The sequence below is a fragment of the Rhinolophus ferrumequinum genome, chromosome 6 (genome assembly GCF_004115265.2).
Source record: "Rhinolophus ferrumequinum isolate MPI-CBG mRhiFer1 chromosome 6, mRhiFer1_v1.p, whole genome shotgun sequence".
Lineage (NCBI taxonomy): Eukaryota > Metazoa > Chordata > Mammalia > Chiroptera > Rhinolophidae > Rhinolophus > Rhinolophus ferrumequinum.
The window spans coordinates 1,591,966-1,611,193 of NC_046289.1; the positions used below are offsets into that span (position 1 = coordinate 1,591,966).

At 56.0% G+C, this 19,228-nt stretch overlaps 2 protein-coding genes across 14 annotated transcripts in view; one reads left to right on the forward strand and one right to left on the reverse strand.

Annotated features, from left to right (window-relative positions):
- The first annotated feature begins 173 nt into the window (after positions 1–173).
- On the forward strand, positions 174–11,975 carry XRCC3 (X-ray repair cross complementing 3). Of its 3 annotated transcripts, none has more exons than XM_033108582.1 (9): positions 174–196; positions 1,263–1,378; positions 1,634–1,801; positions 3,569–3,706; positions 4,018–4,230; positions 8,628–8,782; positions 10,827–11,039; positions 11,135–11,181; positions 11,258–11,975. In XM_033108582.1, the coding sequence occupies exons 3-9, from the start codon at positions 1,747–1,749 to the stop codon at positions 11,481–11,483; spliced, it is 1,047 nt and encodes a 348-aa protein (XP_032964473.1). In that variant the 5' UTR covers positions 174–196; positions 1,263–1,378; positions 1,634–1,746; the 3' UTR covers positions 11,484–11,975. The 3 variants fall into 3 exon arrangements, with proteins under 3 accessions (XP_032964473.1, XP_032964471.1, XP_032964472.1); XM_033108580.1 differs by having other exon boundaries at positions 175–227; XM_033108581.1 differs by lacking the exon at positions 174–196 and adding an exon at positions 388–515.
- The window catches only part of KLC1 (kinesin light chain 1), a 54,944-nt gene continuing 45,203 nt past the window's right edge, over positions 9,488–19,228 (reverse strand). For 3 of the 11 annotated variants that reach the window (XM_033108570.1, XM_033108567.1, XM_033108566.1), the window contains 2 exons: positions 10,199–10,271; positions 9,488–9,906 (listed from right to left, as the gene is read on the reverse strand). In XM_033108570.1, coding sequence (XP_032964461.1) covers positions 10,224–10,271 — 48 coding nt within the window. In that variant the 3' untranslated portion in view covers positions 9,488–9,906; positions 10,199–10,223. Of the gene's footprint in view, positions 9,907–10,198; positions 10,272–14,800; positions 15,822–16,905; positions 16,973–19,228 lie in introns of those variants that run through there. The other 8 variants (XM_033108559.1, XM_033108562.1, XM_033108558.1 and 5 more) reach the window with 4 other exon arrangements.

Consider the following 19,228-nt stretch of genomic DNA (forward strand, 5'->3'; position numbering starts at 1 on the left):
AATCGCCAATCGTCAGTGAGGGCGGGCCCGGGCACGCTCCGCCCCTCTAGGGGCGATTGAGACTTTGGATTGGCCAGTTAGTCTGTGACGTAGCCGCTACTTCCTCTCTGATTGGCGTATCTGGCTCGGGGCGCCTAGCACTCATTGGAAGAGGAGGTTTGAGGGGCGGGACGGCGTGAATAGTGAAACGCGCGAGGTGGGAGAGGTGGCAGTTCGGAGGGGCCGGGGTAGGAGCAAGGGAACGTGGGGAGCGGAGGGTGGGAGGTGGGGGAGGGTTGAACACCGGAGTGGCCTTGGGCACAGTGGAAGCCAGGCGAGGGCAAGTGGGGACCCCTGCGGGGGCCCGAGGGGGACGGCGGGGCCGCGGGTCACTGAAGCCCCGGGCCCCCGAGGCCCTGAACCGCGATCATCACCCGCGGGACGGCGGGCAGAGGGACAGCTGGGGCGTAGGTCCTAGCGGGGTCCTGTCAGTGGGAAGGAACCTGGGGCCAGTGCAGCCTGGACTCGTGAGCGGGGTGAGAAGGTTGATCCTCGGGGCTGTCACCCCGCAGGGTTTAGAGGCCACCCAGCTTCAGGGCCAGTTTGGTCTATGGCAGTAGTTTAGGGGCGGTGGGGTGAGAGGTGAACCAGGACCCTGTGAAGTTGTGGTGTTTTAGAGGTGGAGACAGGGCGGGATCCAGGGTAGTGAGTGACCAGTCTCTCCTGCCCAGCAGCTGCCTCCCAAGCTGTCTGGACCAATCGGCACTGTAGGCTCTTGGCATCACGACCCTCGCCAGTGCCAGACCAGACCCTGCGAGTGTGAGGGTGCAGGAGACCTGGTTCTTGAAGCTTCAAAATAGCCTAATATTGTCCAGGTCCATATAGTATTCTCAACATCGCAAGGAACAGTCCTCAGTTGTGTACGTCCCATCAGCCAAGATATTGGGACTTCACGAGTCAGCAGAGCACTGGGACTTGGGGTGGACAGTCACCCTGGGTTTGGCCCAAGTGGCTGCTGGTCTTGGTCCTCGCGTGTCCTGCCGTTTTGGGAGGCCGTGAGGGGATTACGGAGTGGCTTGCAGGAAAGCTCCTGGGAGACCCTGGGTTGAGTTTGCGGCAGCCAGCAGGCCCCTGGAGGAGGCCACCCACGTGGCTGGCTGAGGGCAAGGCCTGGCTGGACACAGGCTGCGTTGTTCTTCATTGAGGCAGCTTGGTGGTCACCGAGGTTCCGACCCCCTCAGCATCCTTCAAGATTCCAAACTCACTTTTTCCACTCTTTCCAGATTCCCATGGAGACACTTTTAAGGGAAATTAAAGTGGCGAATGCAAGGGACACTTCATCTGAGTAAGCCCAGTGCACGTGGATCTCCAACTTACACAGCGTCCTCGCCCAGGACAGGTGGGTCAGGGCAGGGCCAGGACTCGGGCTGGAGCTCATGTTCACTTCTGGCACTCTCTGCAGGGCACGAAACGGGACAGCCATGTGCTCTGGCAACCAGAATGCAGTAGGTGGGGTGGGGGGGCCTTCGAGTGCATCAGTGTGTGGATTGAGTCCACGATTTCTGAGTTACCAAAGGACCGCTCAACAGGAGTGCTGTCTCACACTTAACTCAGTGGCACTCCTGGTACGTAACATCTGTCCTCCAACCTCTAGGCTGCCGGTGAACCAGGCCGCTGTCACTGCTACACTCGCTGAGGTGACAGCAAGTGCATCAGAATTTCTGTCCCTGGGAAGTTACTCATCTTTGTGGTCAGCACGCTGAAGAAATGGATTTGGATCAACTGGATCTGAATCCCAGAATTATTGCTGCAATTAAGAAAGGTATATTTCTTGGTACTTACATATATGCAATAGGTGTGTACCTGTGTGGGTGTACATACGTGTATACACTTTAAGTAAAACAAGTCACCGAGGTCGCCTGTCCCTGTCTCGGTCCCCACTTTGCTCACTCTTCCCCGAGACAGTCGGTCTTGATTGGTTCACTGATGCTGGACCGTGTGCGGGCTGTTTAGTTGTGTGTGTGTTTAACTGAAAGGACTATTTTAAAGTTAATTTTATTTTCATCCAATTAACATGTGCATATCATCTAAAAGTGAACCGTAACTGCTCGCCACTTGTGAGTCCTTTAGCAATTTTTTGTAATTATATCTGGGTTTCTAGAGAATGTGCTTACGTTGCTGTGTTTAGTGTGTGGGTATCACCAGTTACTCAGATTCCTATACGGGGTGAGGGCTGGCTGCTTGTACCCCACAAGTACCCCTACTTCCTCCACCTCTACCCCCACAGTTGGAACACAGTTTGGGTCATCCCAGATGTCAGGGTTGTGAGTGGGGACCTAATGGCCATCTCGGAACCAGAAGGGGTTATGACTGTTTTTTTCCTTGTACCACCTTTGTTTCCCGCGCCCACCCCCACCCCCACCCCAGTTAGTAGTTGCCTCCTTTTTCACATGCTGCGTTCTCTGGGTCCTTCTCACTGATTTTTCCCAACTCCTCCCGTCAGTTTGTCAAACAGTGGCTCTTTTCTAAATGCTCAAAGGATGGGACAGCTCACCCACTCTGCTTCCTGGCATGTCCATCCCCAGCTCCCTGTGCGGCTGACGTCCTGGGGCCTTCATCTTCTGTCTCCAGGGCATGTTGTCAGGGATGCTTCCGTATTAGGATGCTGGTTGATCCACCTGGGGGTTGGTGCTGCAGCGTGTGGCAATGTCCTGCGTGGGGCAGGGTCTCAGCCCTGCTCGTCCACCCTTACTTAGCTGTTGCTTTTTTCAAAGAGTGTATCAGAAGTTTTGATTTTCCTTTCATCCAGTCTGACCACATTTGTGTTTTAACTGGAACATTCAGGGCATATGTACTTAAGGTAATTCCTGATAAATGTGGGTTTAACTCTCCATTTATGTTAAGCTATTTGTATTGTTTTATTTGTGTGTTGTTTTCTCTTTTTTGCCTTCTGGCCTGGCTGGATATAGTTTTAGCAGACATTTTATTCTTTCTACTAGTTTGAAAGTAATGTTCTTTACCCAAACCCAAAATTAATTTATCGACTCTCCTCCCAAATTACCAGGTCCTCTGGATGTATTAAGTGTGATATTCCGCCTCCCCCCGGCCCCCGGCCCAGCCGGTGCCCATGACGCTGTCACACTCACACGTTCTTTTCTCTGTTAGCCCTGCTGGCCACCCCGCCGTGCCCGCCACCGGCTGGTGCAATGGGTATCGTTGTGGCTTTCCTTGCTGCACCCCCTCCCTCGTGTGTGGTTCCCCACTCACCCCCACCCCGGCTCAGCCTCTAGTGCATGGTGTGCAGGCTTCCTGACAGATGTCTCCTGGCGTGGGACTGGGTAGCCACCTAGGAGAGGCTGTCTGCCCACCTGGTCCCACTGCTGCAGCTCAGGGGTGGGCCTTCCCCAGGCCCTTTCCCTCCTTGTCCTGCGGTCATCATCACACTCTACCCAGGGGTTCAAGAAGCAGTGGATCCAGCCCTGCCCACCGGGTCCCCAGAATTGGAAGACAACGCACCTCTTGTCACTGTTGTGTTGCCTGGCCTTACTGTAGTCTGACCTTGTGCTGTAATTTATTTGTATAATTTCAGCCAAACTGAAATCCATAAAGGAGGTTTTGCATTTTTCTGGACCGGACTTGCAGAGACTGACCGGCCTCTCCAGCCCTGATGTGCAGTACTTGCTGAGCACAGCCTCCTCACACTTGCGGGGCCGCAGTGTGTTCACAGGTGGGCAAGGACAGGTCTGCTCTGCCAGCGCGCTGGGCGTAGCTGGAGCCCTCGTCCCTGCCAGGAGCCGAGGGCCGTGTGCACAGCCAGCACCGAGGAGGAGCCGCGGGACGTGGTGGCCGCACGGGGATGGGGCCGTGCTGAGGGCCCTCGCTCTGTGGGTGGGTTCTGGGAAGGGCGAGGCCGAGGGGCACAGGAAGCAGGGGGAGTTGGCAATCAGGCGGAGCCCAGGCTCCCTGTAGCTGGCAGGGGCCACGGTCCCGCCTCTCCCTCCGGCCCCGCCCACCTGCCTGACGCCCCGCCCTCCCCAGCCCTCGACCTGCACCGGCTGGAGGAGAGGTTCCCCGCGCAGCACCAGCGCCTGAGCCTGGGCTGCCCGGTGCTGGACGGGCTCCTCCGCGGCGGCCTGCCCCTCGACGGCATCACCGAGCTGGCGGGACGCAGCTCGGCCGGGAAGACCCAGCTGGCGCTGCAGCTCTGCCTGGCGGTGCAGTTCCCACGGCAGCACGGAGGCCTGGAGGCCGGTGAGTAGCTGCTAGGTTGGCGGCGGGCAGGGGTCAGCTGTGTTCTTGGCCGTGTTCCATCAGGGTTGGGTTCCTGCAGTTCGCATCCCCGCCTTCGCCTTCACTCCGCTTAGCGGTTCCTTCGCGAGTGAGGGGACCTCTAGGAGCCGCGCCCTGCTGGCCAGCCCCTGCCCCACACGGACCTGCAGGTGGTCCCAGGCACTGTGGGGCTGACATGCGTTCACACAGCAGCAGCTTGCAAGCCGTTTGGCCCAGAGCCACGTGTGCAGGGCGACAGCTCTTCACTTGTAACTGTTGGGCAGGTGAGGTCCGAGGGCAGTGGTGCGGGGCTCCCTGCCAGCTGGTGTGTGTGCCATGAGACCCGCTGGGCCTGGCGTTACAGGGGGTTTTCAAGGCTGCCTGTTTGGATGCCCAAGCGTCAAAAATTCAAGTTGTTTTTATAGAATGTGAGAATATTAGCGTGCACGTGTTTCCTGGGAGCTCCTTGGCTCTGGTAAGAAGTCAGCAGTGCCACCGTGTGACTCCTGAGTGGCTCCTGAGTTGCACACGACTCGGGATGGCAGCACTTTGCCACTGCCACACCTCTGAGCCCACCTGTTACCTCACTTTCCAGACGGGGCCCTGGAGCCAGAGCTGGCACCTGCAGGGTTTGGGGACAGAGGCAGGGGCAGATCTGGACCCGCCTTCTGAGGCCAGGCCCTGTTGCCATCTGTCGCTGAACCTCAGCAAGTCACTGTCGCAGCTGGAATCCCGACAGGGTGGGGAATCCCAAGTGTTCCCCTTTGATCGCGGTTAGCTCTACAGAGCAGGGACCGAGCCTGCCAGCCACACTGGCCATGTGGGTTCAGGGCAGGGGTCTCCTGACCAAGTGTGGGGGTGCTCACGCCAGGGGCAGGTGTTGTTGCGTCATCCCCTGTCCCTGCATCTCTGGGACGGGTGCGGCCGAGGAGGCGCCCTCTGCAGCGCCGTCAGCCTGTCTGGTACCCAAGGAGATGGTTTACCTTGAGGGTAGAAGTTGTCACTTCACCCACAGAAGAGCTGCCGTGAGACGAGACTCGGGTGCTCAGAACGGGTGGGAGTCACCTCGCTCCCCAATGCCCTGGGCACCGGTCTGTGGGCACATCGGCTCTTTGCTGCGACTCAAGCTGAAGTCCTGCCCATCTGCTGTCTCAGGCAGCTGGGCGGGATGGGGGCTGTGCCAGGTGGGCTGGGTGGAGCAGAGGTCGGGGGGACAGGTGGGCAGAGCACAGGCTCAGCCGTCAGGTCGCAATCCTGAGTCTCTCCTGAGCCTGGTCACCTTCCTCAACAATGACCCCTGATGTTCCAGCCCAGTGGGGTCCCCGGGGACCCGTTTTCTCCTGGCAGTTACCTGTTGGCATCTGTTCATGCTGGGTCCAGGCCCAGGTCTGTGTCTGTACTCAGTGTGTGCCTGGCACACAGTGGGTGCTTTCTCACTCCCATGGCTACTGCTCCTGCTTGGGACCAGGCCAGCTCACATGGCCTGGACCCTCCCCAGGGTCCCTCCTGTGTCCCTCATTCCAGGACACGACAGGCCCAGCACATACCCCGACTGCCCACGCTCTCAACCCCCAGCCTGACATGGTCCTGCCACAAGGAGGCCGCCTCATCCACTGCTGGTCTGGGCGGGGAGGTCTCAGACCCCCTCCACTGCCACTGTCCCATCCAGGGTCTCTTCTCTTGGTGACAGTCACATGATCTTGGGTGGATTACTCGTGACCTCTGCAGGGGACTGGAATCCACTAGGGGTCTGAGGCCCATGCTCCCAGCTGCACCTGTCTCCATGGAGCCTCCCAGGTCAGCCAGACGTGGGCAAGGACCCCAGCACTGGGAGCTGGTGGACTTGAAGCTAAGGAGCTGAGCTCCCAGGTGACAGTGAGTTCTGGGGACATGGATCGGAGGCAGGAAGAAGAACCAGCGGGATGGGCTGCTGCTGGCAGGTACAGAGGTCGGTGTCAGGCTGACCGGTGCCCATTTTCAAAGAGGCAGGTGTCAGGAAAGGAGACACACACGCGAGCATCCCAGTGGCAGAGGGGAAAAGGAGACATCCTGGCAGGACGTCTCCATGAAGAGGAGAGGCCCCACGGCTACTGTGACCACGTTAAACCACGTTTCCTCAAATCAAACCTGAAAGCCCTGATTTTGAAAAGAATGGCAAAGAGGTCTGGAGTTATTACAAATCCTGTGTTTAAGAAAACGTGGAGCCCCTCTCTGTCCAGCCTGCTGCCCTCGGCTGGGGTCTCCTTACAGGCCACCTCCCCGCCAGCTTGGTGAAGCCACTTTGGCCGCTCTGGTGGGTGGGGACAGCTCTCCCAACAAAACATGCCCAGATGGGCAAAGGAGCTTGGGGGCCCACGCACATGCAGTTGCCCTCTCTCCTGGACCGTGGAGGACATGGTCACTCCCAGCTGCGCAGGGACTGACGTGGGCTTCCTGACGGGTTCGGCACTGCCCCCAGGAATGATCTGGAACGTGCCGAGGAAGGCTAAGGAGGTGGACTTGCTCAGAGTCAGACTGGAAGGGATGCCTTCGCTATCTTGCACCGCGTCTCTGTTTGAAATTCTGTGGGAACAAAATTAAAAGTTACGCACGCCCTCACAAACAGTGCAACACGGTGTGTGTCCATCTGCCCAGGGCTGCGCCATGCATGACGCAGTGATGGCCGGGAAGGTCAGCTGTGGGCCTGGAACCCTGGTGGAGCACAGCCAGTGTCCAGCCAGATCACCGGCCTGTTTTTTCTTTTATAATTGGGACGTGGTTCACATACATAAAATATGCTCTTAACGTGTGGCATTCTGGGTGGTTTAGTACGTTCAGCAAGTTGTGCACCCACCACCACCATTTAATTCCAGAGACCCTGTTCCCCGTCGTGTCATTCCCAGTTCTCACCACACCTCTCAGTGTGGACTGGCCTGTTTTGGACATTTCTCAGGAATGGAATCAGACGTGTGGCCTGTGTCTGGCTCCTTTCACTCTGCACCATGTCATGTGCCTGGCTCGTCCATGGGGGTACATGTCAGTGCCTCGTTCCCTCACGGCTGAGTGACACTCTGCTGTGTGTCCACTGGACTTTGGGTTGTCTGCCTCTTGGCTTTTGTGAGCAGTGCTGCTGTGAGCGTGGCTGTGCCCGGCTTCCGGGGACGTTGGGCTCCTTTCCCCTGGCTGGGTCACATGGTCACTACATGTTTAACTTTCTGAGGACCTGCCAGGCTGTTTTAAGCAGCAGCTGCACCACTTTACATTCCCACCAACAGGGTTCCAGTTTCTCCACGTCCTCGCCAACACCTGTCTTTTTGATGACAGCCGTCCTAGTGGGTGTGACGTGGTCTGGCTGTGGTTTTGATTTGCTGTCCCCTAATGACTAATGGCAGTAGGCATCTTTTCATGAGCCTGTTGGTCATCTGTGTATCTTCTTTGGAGAAATGTCTATTCAGATCTTTTGCCCATTTTAAAATTGGGGTTATTTGTCTTTTTGTGGTTGAGTTGTAAGGGTTCTTTATATAATAAGGATACTAGAATCTTGTCAGATAGGTGATTGGCAGTATTTTCTTTCCATAGGTTGTCTTCATTTTCTTGATGGTGTCCTTTGAAGCACAAAACTTTTGTTTGATGAAGTCCAGTTTATCCATTTTTCTTGCTTGTGCCTTCTGTGTCGTATCTAAGAATCCATTGCCTAACCCCAGGTCATGAAGAGTTACCCATGTTGTCTTCTGAGTTTTACAGTTTGGGCTCTCACATTTGATCCATTTGGTTTAGTTTCTGTGTATGGTGTGAGGTAAGGGCCTAACTTCGTTTTGTTGCACGTGCGTATCCAGTGGTCCCAGTACCATTTGTTAAAGACTTCTTTCCCCATTGGATTGTCCTGGGACCTTTGTTGACAATTAGTTGCAGTAACATTGGGGCTTATTTAGGGTGGTCAGTCGCTGGTCGTTGGCTGCTGGACTCAGTGTCCATTCTCTGGTGCAGGACCCCAGCCGTGTACTGGCCTGGTGTTCAGGCTCCCTGTGGCATGTTGCCCGTTACCTGTTTACTCGCTTTTCCAATCGCAGCAAAGACAGAGTTCTCACCATGGAGCTGGGGTCATAGCAGGAGCCCTGAAAATGGATCCAGAAAACATGTGCCCAGTGGAGCTTTTGAGGGCATCTCCCTGCATCCAAAAGCCCGTGGGCCCTGATAATCCATCCACTCACTGCCACTCGAGACGGCCTGGGGGCAGACTCATGGGGTGACGTCCTGTCAGTGAGGTGGCTGTGGGTAGACCAGCACCCGCCTGCCTCCCTCCTGGACCCAAAGGGAAGTCCCTGGCGGGCAGAGGTGCAGGGCTGTGTGGCGGCCACAGGCCGGTTTCCCCCTGTGCTCAGCGGCACCTCGCTCCCCAGGGGCCGTGTACATCTGCACCGAAGATGCCTTCCCCAGCAAGCGACTGCAGCAGCTCATCTCCCAACAGCAGCGCCTGCGGACAGACGTCCCGGGGGAGGTGGTCGGGAAGATCAAGTTTGGAGACCACATCTTCATCGAGCACGCAGCCGACGTGGTGAGTGTGCAGCAGGTGGGGCCCCACGTGACCCCGGTCAGTCACCAGTGCCAGTGACGCTGTGATGGACGTGCATCGGATAAACATGATTCGTTACCTGAAGTTCAGGTTTGACTGGGCCTCCTGGACCCTACCCATGAGGAGTGGGGAAGGGAGGGCACCTGACATGGGTGAGCCCCTCAGTCCCCTGGAAAAGGCCCCGGAAATTGGGGTAAGCACCTCCTGCCCACCTGGCCACCATGAGGCGACAAGGACAGGACCCGCTGTCCTGACAGGAGGACTCGGTGGTGGGTTTTACTTCTGCCTCTGGAGGGGAAAGCCCCCTTGTTGGGGTACAAGGGGCCCCCCCACCTGGCCAGGGCCTACCGGGCACCAGCCTGGACAAGCTCCCTCAGATCGCTCACCACCACCTGGTTCATCGCTGGGGTGACACCACATCTGGAAGTGACCAAGTCCTGTGTTCCGTCCCCAGGGGGCGAGGCTGGGGCTGCTGGGGAGCTGGGCGGGCCAGGCAGGCAGGGGAAGCGGAGACCCGGTCAGCGTCTCCACTTAGGTCACGGTTTGGTGGAGGGATGAGCCATGACTGGAAGGGACTCAGAAGGAAAGGTGGGAGGTTGAGCAGAAGCCCGTGCAGCAAAAATAAGTCCAGGCAGGCTCTCTCCAGCGGCCTGGCTCCCCGGGCTTAAGAATTGTTCTAAAAAGAACTTCCAGTGAAGAATAAGGTGTATAAACTTTAATTTTTAAAAAATTTACAATAAAATACATTATCACACACAGCCCTGGAATAAACGGCACGTGGGGTGGGCAGCTAGAGGCCTTTCCCATGTAGGTTCAGGACACAGGTGGCCTCGGGTCTCCCCGAGGCAGTGGCTGTCCCTGCCCTGCCACCCTTAGGGGCCGAGCTGGCCGTGGCTTTGTGAGTGCTGCATCCTGCTGAGCAGTGTGGCTATTAGTGTGACAGTGTTCCAGGGCATGGGGACATGGGGATGCGGGAGAAGATTAGTGCTGCCGGCTCCCAGCTCCAGGGCCCTCCAGCCTCGGTCACTGTGCCCTGGCTGTCACAGGGCGGGCTCTGGCCTCCATAAGCAGCGTCGTCCTGGGTCTTCCAGGCCGGACCAGCTTCACTGCAAGAGAAAGAGGTGGGTCCGGACCAGGCATTTCTCAGTCTTGTTCTGGAACCAGCTCCGGGGTGGGGGCAGGGGTGGGAGCCCTCTCGCCTGGTGTCTGCCGAGACAGCGGTCGGCTTGCTGCCTCCGCGGAGGCCAGGGCCCTGCTAGGGGGCTTCTGAGGGCAGGGTCTCCGCGCGAGGCCCCTCTTGGAGTCCTGGCCATGAAGCATGCAGGCAGGGCTACCGCCTGTCCCCCCGCCCCGGGCCCTGGTGTCGCGTGCTGTGACGGGAAGGGGTGCAGCACTCACATTCATGTTAGCGTCTTCTAGGCCACTACTGCTGCTGTCGTTTTCCACAAAGAGAGGCTCTACTGGGGACAACCTGGAGATTGAAGTACAGAACTCACTTTCATTTCAGAACGAGGACCCACTTGACAGCTCTTAATGGTTCTGGAGGGATGGCCAGTGTTTGGCCACCCGGCACCAGGCCTGAGAGCCCAGGCCAGCAGGCCATAGCAGTCCCCAGGGGCAGGTGTGAGGACGCCTGTCGTCCCAGAGCCCAGCCAGGGCTGAGGATGCACAGGCTGGCTCAGGAGCCACCTGCATCCTCCACCCCCGGTCCCCGCCCGCTGTCCACTGCTCGGAGGACAGCCGGGACACAGCCCAGGTTCAGGGCAACACTAGGTGCAGGACACCTGCACCCCCCGCCCCTGGCCTCCCGCCCTGCTGCCTGCCTCCTGCCTCTGCCTGACAAGGGTGCCATACCAGTTACCATGGCAGTGACAGGCTGGCCGTGGCCTGGCCACGTGGCCAAGTCCAGGTGGTCACCCAGGTGTGGGGCCACAGAAAGAGAGAGGCCAGGTCACTGTGATGGCCCCAAAGGCAGAGGGGGATGCAGGTGGCATGGGCAGTGACGGCCACCTCCCTCGGCCCCCAGGACAGCCTGCTGGCGTGTGTGAGCAAGAAGGTGCCCGTGCTGCTGTCCCGGGGAATGGCCCGCCTGCTGGTCATCGACTCGGTGGCAGCCCCGTTTCGCTGTGAGTCTGACGGGCCGGCCTCGGCACCCAGGGCCCGGCGTCTGCAGGCGCTGGGGGCTGCACTGCGCCAGCTGAGTGCCGCCTACCAGAGTCCTGTGCTGTGCGTCAACCAGGTAGGCACCCTCCCCGCCCCCCACGCGGATTCTGGGGAAGACACTTGGGGAGTGGGCGGCAGCCCCCGCAGCTGACCCTGCTCTGGCCCTTCCAGGTGACGGAGGCTGTGGAGGAGCGGGACGCGGTGCCCGGGCCACCAGGGTGAGCAGGCCCCTGGGCAGGGGGTTGGGGGTGGTGTGGCCGCAGTTCTGAGTGACCAGACTGTCTCCTGCCTCAGGGCCCGGGAGGAGCGGCTGTCTCCAGCGCTCGGGATCGCCTGGTCCAACCAGCTGTTCATGAGGCTGATGGCTGACCGGCGCCGCCCTGAGGACGCCAGCGCCATGCAGGGCCACCCCACCCGCACCCTGAGGGTGGTCTTCGCCCCTCACCTGCCCCCCTCGTCCTGCTCCTACACAGTCACTGCCGAGGGCGTGCAAGGGACGCCTGGGACCCAGTCCTGCTGATGCGACAGTGGCAGGACTACAGCCAGGTCCCGAGAAAGCTTCTCTGGCTAACTCCACGGTGCAGGTGACCGAGGCATTCGGCTCAGTCATTGCTGGGTTACGATCTCCTCGAGGGTGTCAGCTCTACGTTCTCATTGCGGGAAGACAGTGAGCACAGAGGACCCCGCCTTCGTCTCCCTGGGTCCTGGCACCCAGCTTTTAGAGCAGAGCACTTGTCCCCCACCGCTGCACTGGTCCCTGCGGGTGTGTACAGTGGTCTCCTGGAAGCCCTGGCCCCAGAAGGAGCAGCCTTCTGCATCCTGTCCACATCAGCTCCCACCCAGGATGGGGGGCCAACAGCTTCTCCGGCGCCTGGGGCCCTGCCCAACGGGGTCTCCACCATGCCCCCTGTGGGCTGCTGCCCTCCTTCCTGCAGGCTGTGCCGTTCCCCACTGTCCGGGGCCATGGTCACGCGAGTCCCTCACTGGCCTCACCCCCTTGTTGGGGTGCCTCTGCCACCTGCCACCGCTGGGCAAAGGTGCAGACAGCGGGCGCCGGCTTGTGAAAGGTGGCCCATCTGCTTGGAAAACCAGTTTGGGGCTAAAAGAGGGCAGCGTCCCAGCAGGTCCTCGGTGCCTCCCCAAGCCTGGCCTTGGGGCGGGACCTCAGCCCTGGCCTGGCGGGGCGTCCACCCTGGCAGGGACACCTGCACAGACCCAGCTCCTCACTGCGGCCCGTGGGGGCCTTCCCTCCAGATGAAAGCGGGACCCCCGTCAGCACAGGGGCCTGCTGTATCTGGGTACAAACCAGAATCTGACCACCTGGTCGTGAAGACACGAGGCCCAGCAGTCACCGGGGCCGTGACTGCCCAGCCCAGAGGATGTGGCCTGTGCGTGGGCAGAGCTGAGTGGGGGTGCCTCCCAAGCTGCCGGGCACAGCGTAGACCTTCGGTAAATGTGCTGTGGGGGCACAGCTGTGGCCCCTGCTCCCTCTCAGTGGCAATTTGCACTGGGCCAGGCACTGTCCTAAGTCATGAATCCTGGGAGACGGGTCCTGTTAACTGTCCTTGCTAGGGGAAACTGAGGCACAGATGAGCCAAGTGACTTGGCCATCCTACAGCTCTGTGGCACACACCACGACCGCTGGGCCGGTCCCAGCACTGGGAGAGGGGCTCTAAGTCCCTGTACCTAGACTGACACTTCCGTTTGGACATGTTTCTAGGGCGCATGACCCATTTATAACTTTCCTCACATTTTCAAAGTAGTCTGTGACCCTTGAAAAAGTTAAGAATAGTTGGTGAACTAGGCAAGTCTTTTCAAGATTGGGCTTTTACAAAGAGCATTGGCAGAAGTGCAGGGACTTCACACGAGGAAATAAAACACTTTATTTTTGTCATTAAATATAAACAATTCCAATGATTTCCTAGTGAAGTCACATGAATGACGACAAAAGAACTATAGCTCTAAGGCAGAATGCACCATAAGCCGTGCCGCACAGCTGCCCGTCGGCTGACGGAATGCACAGGTCCTGGGGTGCCCGCCCACCGGACGGATCTGAACACCGACAGTCCCTAAGGAGCCTGCACCTGTCACTATGCACCCCCATCTCAGACACCCTCACCCCTACCCACTGAGCATTTGTTCTACACTGTAGAAACCACTGGTGCCCCCCAGTAATGTTGGGGAGGGAATTCGATACGCTGTATCAGCCCCGTGACGTGGATGATGGCATCTGCGCAGCCAGGCTCGCGCTGCTGACCTGAGCCCGTCTTTGGTGGGCGCTACCGTGTGCCGCTTTACAGTACTCAAGTCTGGTCGTACAGTGCACTGCTCCAAAGTAGAGACATCAGAAGTTGGCCTCGTGTGGAACAGCCTGTGAGGCTGACAGTGAGACCCGTACTATTATAAACTGTATCCTTAGCAATATTTGATTGTACCACCAACACTGAGTTTCTAATTACGTGACATCCTAGCAGCTTTTTGACCCAACAGACAGGATTTTTAAAATTCCAGAATAGAACTGACTTGCTCCAATATTGTAAACAAAGCACAAGCTACAGAAAGCGCCCCCTCCCATCCTCTGCCTTGGGGAGGCCCGGGAGGGGTCGGGAGGCTGCTCCTCCAGGACCTCTGCCCTCAGACAGACTCCGCTGACACACTCATGGAGGTGGGCCCTGCGGACACACAGCTGTAGCCACTTCCTGTCTGTCCCCTCTGGGGGACTCAACTACATGGGAGCGCGGGCTAGCACCCTTAGGACCCCCTCACCGGGACAAGACATTGAGGAGTGGCTGAGCCCCGTGCTGCCCTCCTCGAGAAGGAATTCAGACTGCCAGACTGGAAGTGGGTCACAACCTGGTTCTTCCCTACTGTGCGACGAGTTCACAAAGCAGGAATCGCAGAGGCCAGTGGCTCCCTGACATGAACGGTGCTGCGACCTGGTCTCAGGAGGCCCCCTCGCCACTTACCCGACACTTTCTGCACAACCTGCAAAGCCACGACGACCCTCAGAGGGAAACGGCCAATGGGCTGCAAGCCAGCTCAGGTTGGAAAAAGGCCCCTGTAAGGACGGTCTGCTTCCAACAACTGGGAGCTTAAAATTAAACTCTGTTCTGAGCTCATGTTTATTCTTCCTAAGTGGCCTTTGCACTCCAACTGTCACTGGGGGCACTGAGTGGGTTTTAAATGTCCGGTGTCAGTTCTGTGGCTGGGGAATGCGGGGAGGAAGCGGACAGCTCCGGGCCCTCTCCTGACTGTGCCGCTGCACTGGGGCAACGCCACGTGTGAACCCGAAGTGTGCACCTCAAAGAGCCAGTGTCTACGCAGGACACGGCTCTGCTCTTTTTTCTGTGGTTTTGCACAACCCATCGGATTGTTTAAACACCTCCAGAGAGCATTTAGAAAATACATGCTCATGTATGAGAACCTGCAAAACCTAAGTGCATTGGGAGCCCAAACGGAGCCCAGCCGGAGGGGCCAGGCTGCAGGGGCCGGCCAGCCCACGGGAACAACCCCGGGCTAGAGCGGCATCTGGGGGCAAAAGTGCATTTTCACCAACAAGCAGCCTGTGCCACAAGGTAACATTTAAATTATAGGAAACTTAAAGAGAATTTGAAGTCCAGCCTCGCTGGGACAAAACCCCAGTGCTGCTGCTTCCAGCCCCAAGTCCACGCTTAGGCTGAAGGGTACATGGAACCAGGGCACCCCTGGAATGAGACCCCCAGTAAATCTGCAGCGAGTCACCCAGAGAGCCCCCACAGTGGGAACCCCCAGAGAACCAGCAGTGAGTCCCAGCAGAATCCCCCCGCCCCCACACCGTGAACACCCCAGTCAGGCACCAGGTTGCCCCTTGAGCACTTTCCCCAGCCCAAGGCTGAGCACGAGGGAAAGGTCACCAGAAATAAACAAAAACTAGGGCCTTTGCTGATACCGCCTGCATCGCTGCATCAAAATAAACACAGAGCCTAACAGCATTTCCCAAGGCCGCTCAGTTTTTCCCACCGAATCTAAAGGATGACTCTTCAGCTCATCAGTGTGGAAGGACGTGCCCTGGAACGGTTGTCTGGAACGACTGTCCTGTCATTTGTTTAGTGTCTTCTGACCCTACGGGTGAGGCCTATGGCCCCCTTCAGGGATAATGCCTCAGGATTGATTTGAAAATGTTCCCGTCACAATCCACCCTGCTACCTAACTCCACAACAAATGCTTTTCAATGAAAACATGCACCTCTACCTACGGGGCCAGGAGATAACAGGCTCCAGGGGTGGCCGTGGGTGCCCAGGAAGTGTCCAGCAGGACGGGTCTGGAGTAGGACCCAGGAGCAGTGCGCAGAGAGAGTGGAGGCCACCGGCAACTTATTCCCTTGTCCTGTTTCTCATCACTCATTTCCTCTAAATGCCAGGTGCCAACCACTGCCGCGGCTCATGAGATACTGCTCTCAAGGGGTGCAGCTTAAGGTTCCAGATTCTTGATTTACAGCTCATTAAGTACTGTATTACAAATACTAAAATTTAAAACAGATCTGGTGTTGTGGCAAAAAGTACATGTGTCCGTGACCAGCGGCCGGTTCCGAGCGTGCTGAAGCCAGCTGCCAGGCCACGTCTGCCCTGGAGTCCCCGGGGCCGGCGCGCCTGCTGGGTCTCATGGTTGTGCTTCGGCCGCTCTCAGCCACTAGGAAACAGAACTCGGGGCGAACCTCCCGTGGGTGGTGGAGGCCACTAGCTAGAAAAGGAAGCGAGCGGAGGGGCCTGGCGAGCAGTGAGGGCCTCGGGTTTATCTAGCTCGGCCTCGGCCCGCAGGGGGCCAGGTCAGTGTGGCTGGCACTCAGAGCTCTGGAGTCTGCTAGACAATTATCTCGTTCCTGCATGAAAAAAACAAATGGAAAAATTATACTTCACCAGTACTTTGAATGACGCCAACTTCAAGTGGTCTCAGCTCTAACAATAAAGCTGCACGGCTCTAAGGCAGCACAGAGTGAGTCCTGGTGCTCAAATGGGCAGGAGCACACCCCAAGAAAGGGGAACGAGAGTACGGGTCCTTGCAGGCTCTTTAAAACGAAGCGCCTTCTTTTACTGTCATTACCAGGAGCGCTTAAAACAGAGCCTCCTACCAATGTCTTGTAGCTTCTCACCAAAGGCCTGGTGAGAAGCACCCCGGAGAACAGTCACCCCCGTGGGTACTGGGGTGACGAGGGGTCAGCGTATCTGCCAGGCCAGTTACTGTCGGTGAACGTCAGTGTATCGGCTGGACTGGGAAAGCTGCTGGCTCAACAGGTGAGGTGGCCAGGAAGTCTGGTCCCCAGCAGACGAGCGGTAACCGCTAAGACACAAAAGGTTCTCTTTTGCATGAGTTCAGGCTGCCTGGTCTGCTCGGCGCACTTGAGGAATAGGGACCAGCCGTACCCCACGGTCACACCAGACATTTAAAGGAAACAGAAAATAAGCAGGCACTTTTTGATGGTGAACAGGCCCACCAGTGTTAAGGGGACCTGTCCATGCGAGACTCGCACAGCTGACAACATGATCAAGGCTGTAGTATCCAAGTGACGAGTCAATGACTAGTGTCAGTCAAGTTCTGAATGGCTTGAAAACATTGAACAACAGCTTGACTAGACAGTAAGTTAGTTATAAACTTGTTAAAGGCCAAAATCACACAAATCAACAATACAAATTGGAACTGGCCAAGTGTTGATACTTTACCAGAACACTTCATTTTTAACTAGGTCAAACTGTAAAGCTCATCGATGAACACACTGAGAACGTTCAGAGTGTGACTGTCCCCACAATTCAGTCAAGTGAGTGCAGCGTAAGACGTGTCACCATGATGCCTGTCGTCTAAGAACCAGAAACATGCTAGTGTTGGCAAGGCCCTGCTAAAACGGCAGGGGTGCAGCCCGCCTGGCCTGGCCCAGGCGGTTGAGGGCATTGGGGGGCAGGGCTCCTTACTTGGAAATGGTCTTCCGCTGCCTTGCCACCCACGTTAAGGACATTCAGAGAACTGGCACGCTTCATGCTGCAGCCGGGACAGTGGACATGCAAGGACAAACGATCAGCACACTGGTCAACCAGGAGCAGGAAACACAGCAAAGCCACCCCGCAAAGGCCTGTTGCCACCAGGGGCCTCTGGGACCAGCCCTGACGGACTTGGGCCTTCGTCTCACTAGCACTGGGATGTCCCCACCCAATTCTTAGCATGGACGTCCCGTGTACAACTGTATGTAACGCCCAGTAGAGAAAGGCAGTTTCTGTGTGTCTTTCTCAGTAAAAATGGTTTTCTTAAAGCACCATATGCAAACTCCTAGTGCCACTATATTTTCACTTGTTAAAACCTGGCTCGTAGGAGCCAAGAGGCTCTGCCAACGCAACCCGCTGACTTGAACCAGTGAGTCCACATCAGACAAGTGTCAGCAAGGGTCCCGTGTAACACTCGTCACCCTAAGTGACATGTTAAGGAGAGATACGCTTGATACTCGCTGTTGAGATCAAATAAGTGCATTTATGTATTTTTTAATATTAAACGTAGGAAAAACATTCTTCATTAGTGAAACCCTGAAGCTATTACTTCTCTGCTTAGAAATCAAAGCTTAAAACAAATTTCACTTCACATTTAAAGAAACATAGTGACTTATACATATGTTTAATTTGTTCTCCCATGAACCCCTTTAAAATACGTGATGAAACACCCTATGAATTACCTACAACCTGAAATTAAATTATGGACAATTGTAAAACAATTGTAAACTTACTGTAATTGCTTACCACCACAGCAGATGTCCTGAAACAGAAAGTCACCTTAGCTTTTAAAGCTAAAATAACCACTATCAGGGGTCATTTCTAAGTGTTTCCAACAGGACCTGTCATTCTGAATTTGAGCTACCTATGACATAAACAGCGAATGCTGACCTACTCCGACGTGAAAGCATGGCTGTGAGGCCCAAGCACAGGTATGAAGGTTAGTGCAGACAGACAGACACAGGCCCGGGTACCGAGGCCCAGGGCACGGCCCACGTGACCGCCAGCACCACGAGAATGGCCTGGCCAGTGCCAGACACTAAGTTCTCACTGAATAAACTACACCAAAACAAAGACCTTAATGTGTTTGTCCCGAGTAACACCCACTCCCACAATGTCCCAATCAGGACAAAACAAAAATATCTCAATGAGTCCCACACCAGTGTTGCTCAAGTTCTGAATAAGTGTTTTGCTCCTTAGAACTACTCAAGAACAAAGGATAAAATCAAACCAATTCACAAGTAAATTCTATTCTGGAAGATTTAATTATTCTATTACTTAATTGGCCAATGAACTTTTTCTAAGAAAGCTACACAACTTTTTCCTTATAAAAAAGAAAGAATAAGTCGACTCCCTGACTCTTCCCAATGGCATCCACACTATTCACCTGAGCCTGTGGTTGTCAAAACCAGAAGTGGCCAGTAATTCACCGGAAGTGGCAGTGAGTCACCTGAAGGGGCCCAGTAACTCTCCGGCTGTGCCCCACCCCACTGGGAGCTGCAAACACTGCTCCAGAAATGCCTAGTAAGTGATTCTCACAACCGGTCCCGGACCAGCAGCACTATGACTACTGGGAACTTGCTAGAAAGGCAAATTGGAGGAGGGGGAGCCACTGTATCAGAAACTCAAGGGTGGAGCCCAGCAGCCTGAGTTTTACAAACCCTCCAGGAAATGCTGATGCATGCTCACTTTTGAGAACCCTGGTCCAATTGATACAAATTGTCAATCTTACCTGGAAAGATTATTCCATTTTACATATTTTATGGGATGAACTGTCCAAAGTCACTTAGTTTTTCAGAAAGTTCATTAAGATATCATCTCAAATAAGACAGTATATGAAAACATGAGTATATGCAAGTGTATGGTCTATTTTATTTCACATCAGGCCAGGCTGGCAAAGTGTTATCAACACTGTGCGTCTTTACCATATCGGGGCTCACACACTGTGACATCATGGTGAAGACAGAAGGAAAGACATGGCAGAAACGAGAAAAATTCTGAGCGGTCACCTGGGAAGAAAGGTCCATGTCACAGGACCTAGTGCCAGAATTGGATTTTGCATTTAAAATTCTTCAAAATATCTAGAATCTCATGTAACCAGTGCGACTGCACTGGAGGAACTAAATGATGGCCTGTGGAGAGCCCTGCGAGGCAAAGCCACCTCACTCCTTGGAGCCGTCACAGGAGTGGGAACTAAGTGATCGCATGACAATCTGTTCAGATCCTCGTGACACTATAAGGAAAAATGTCTCCTCCT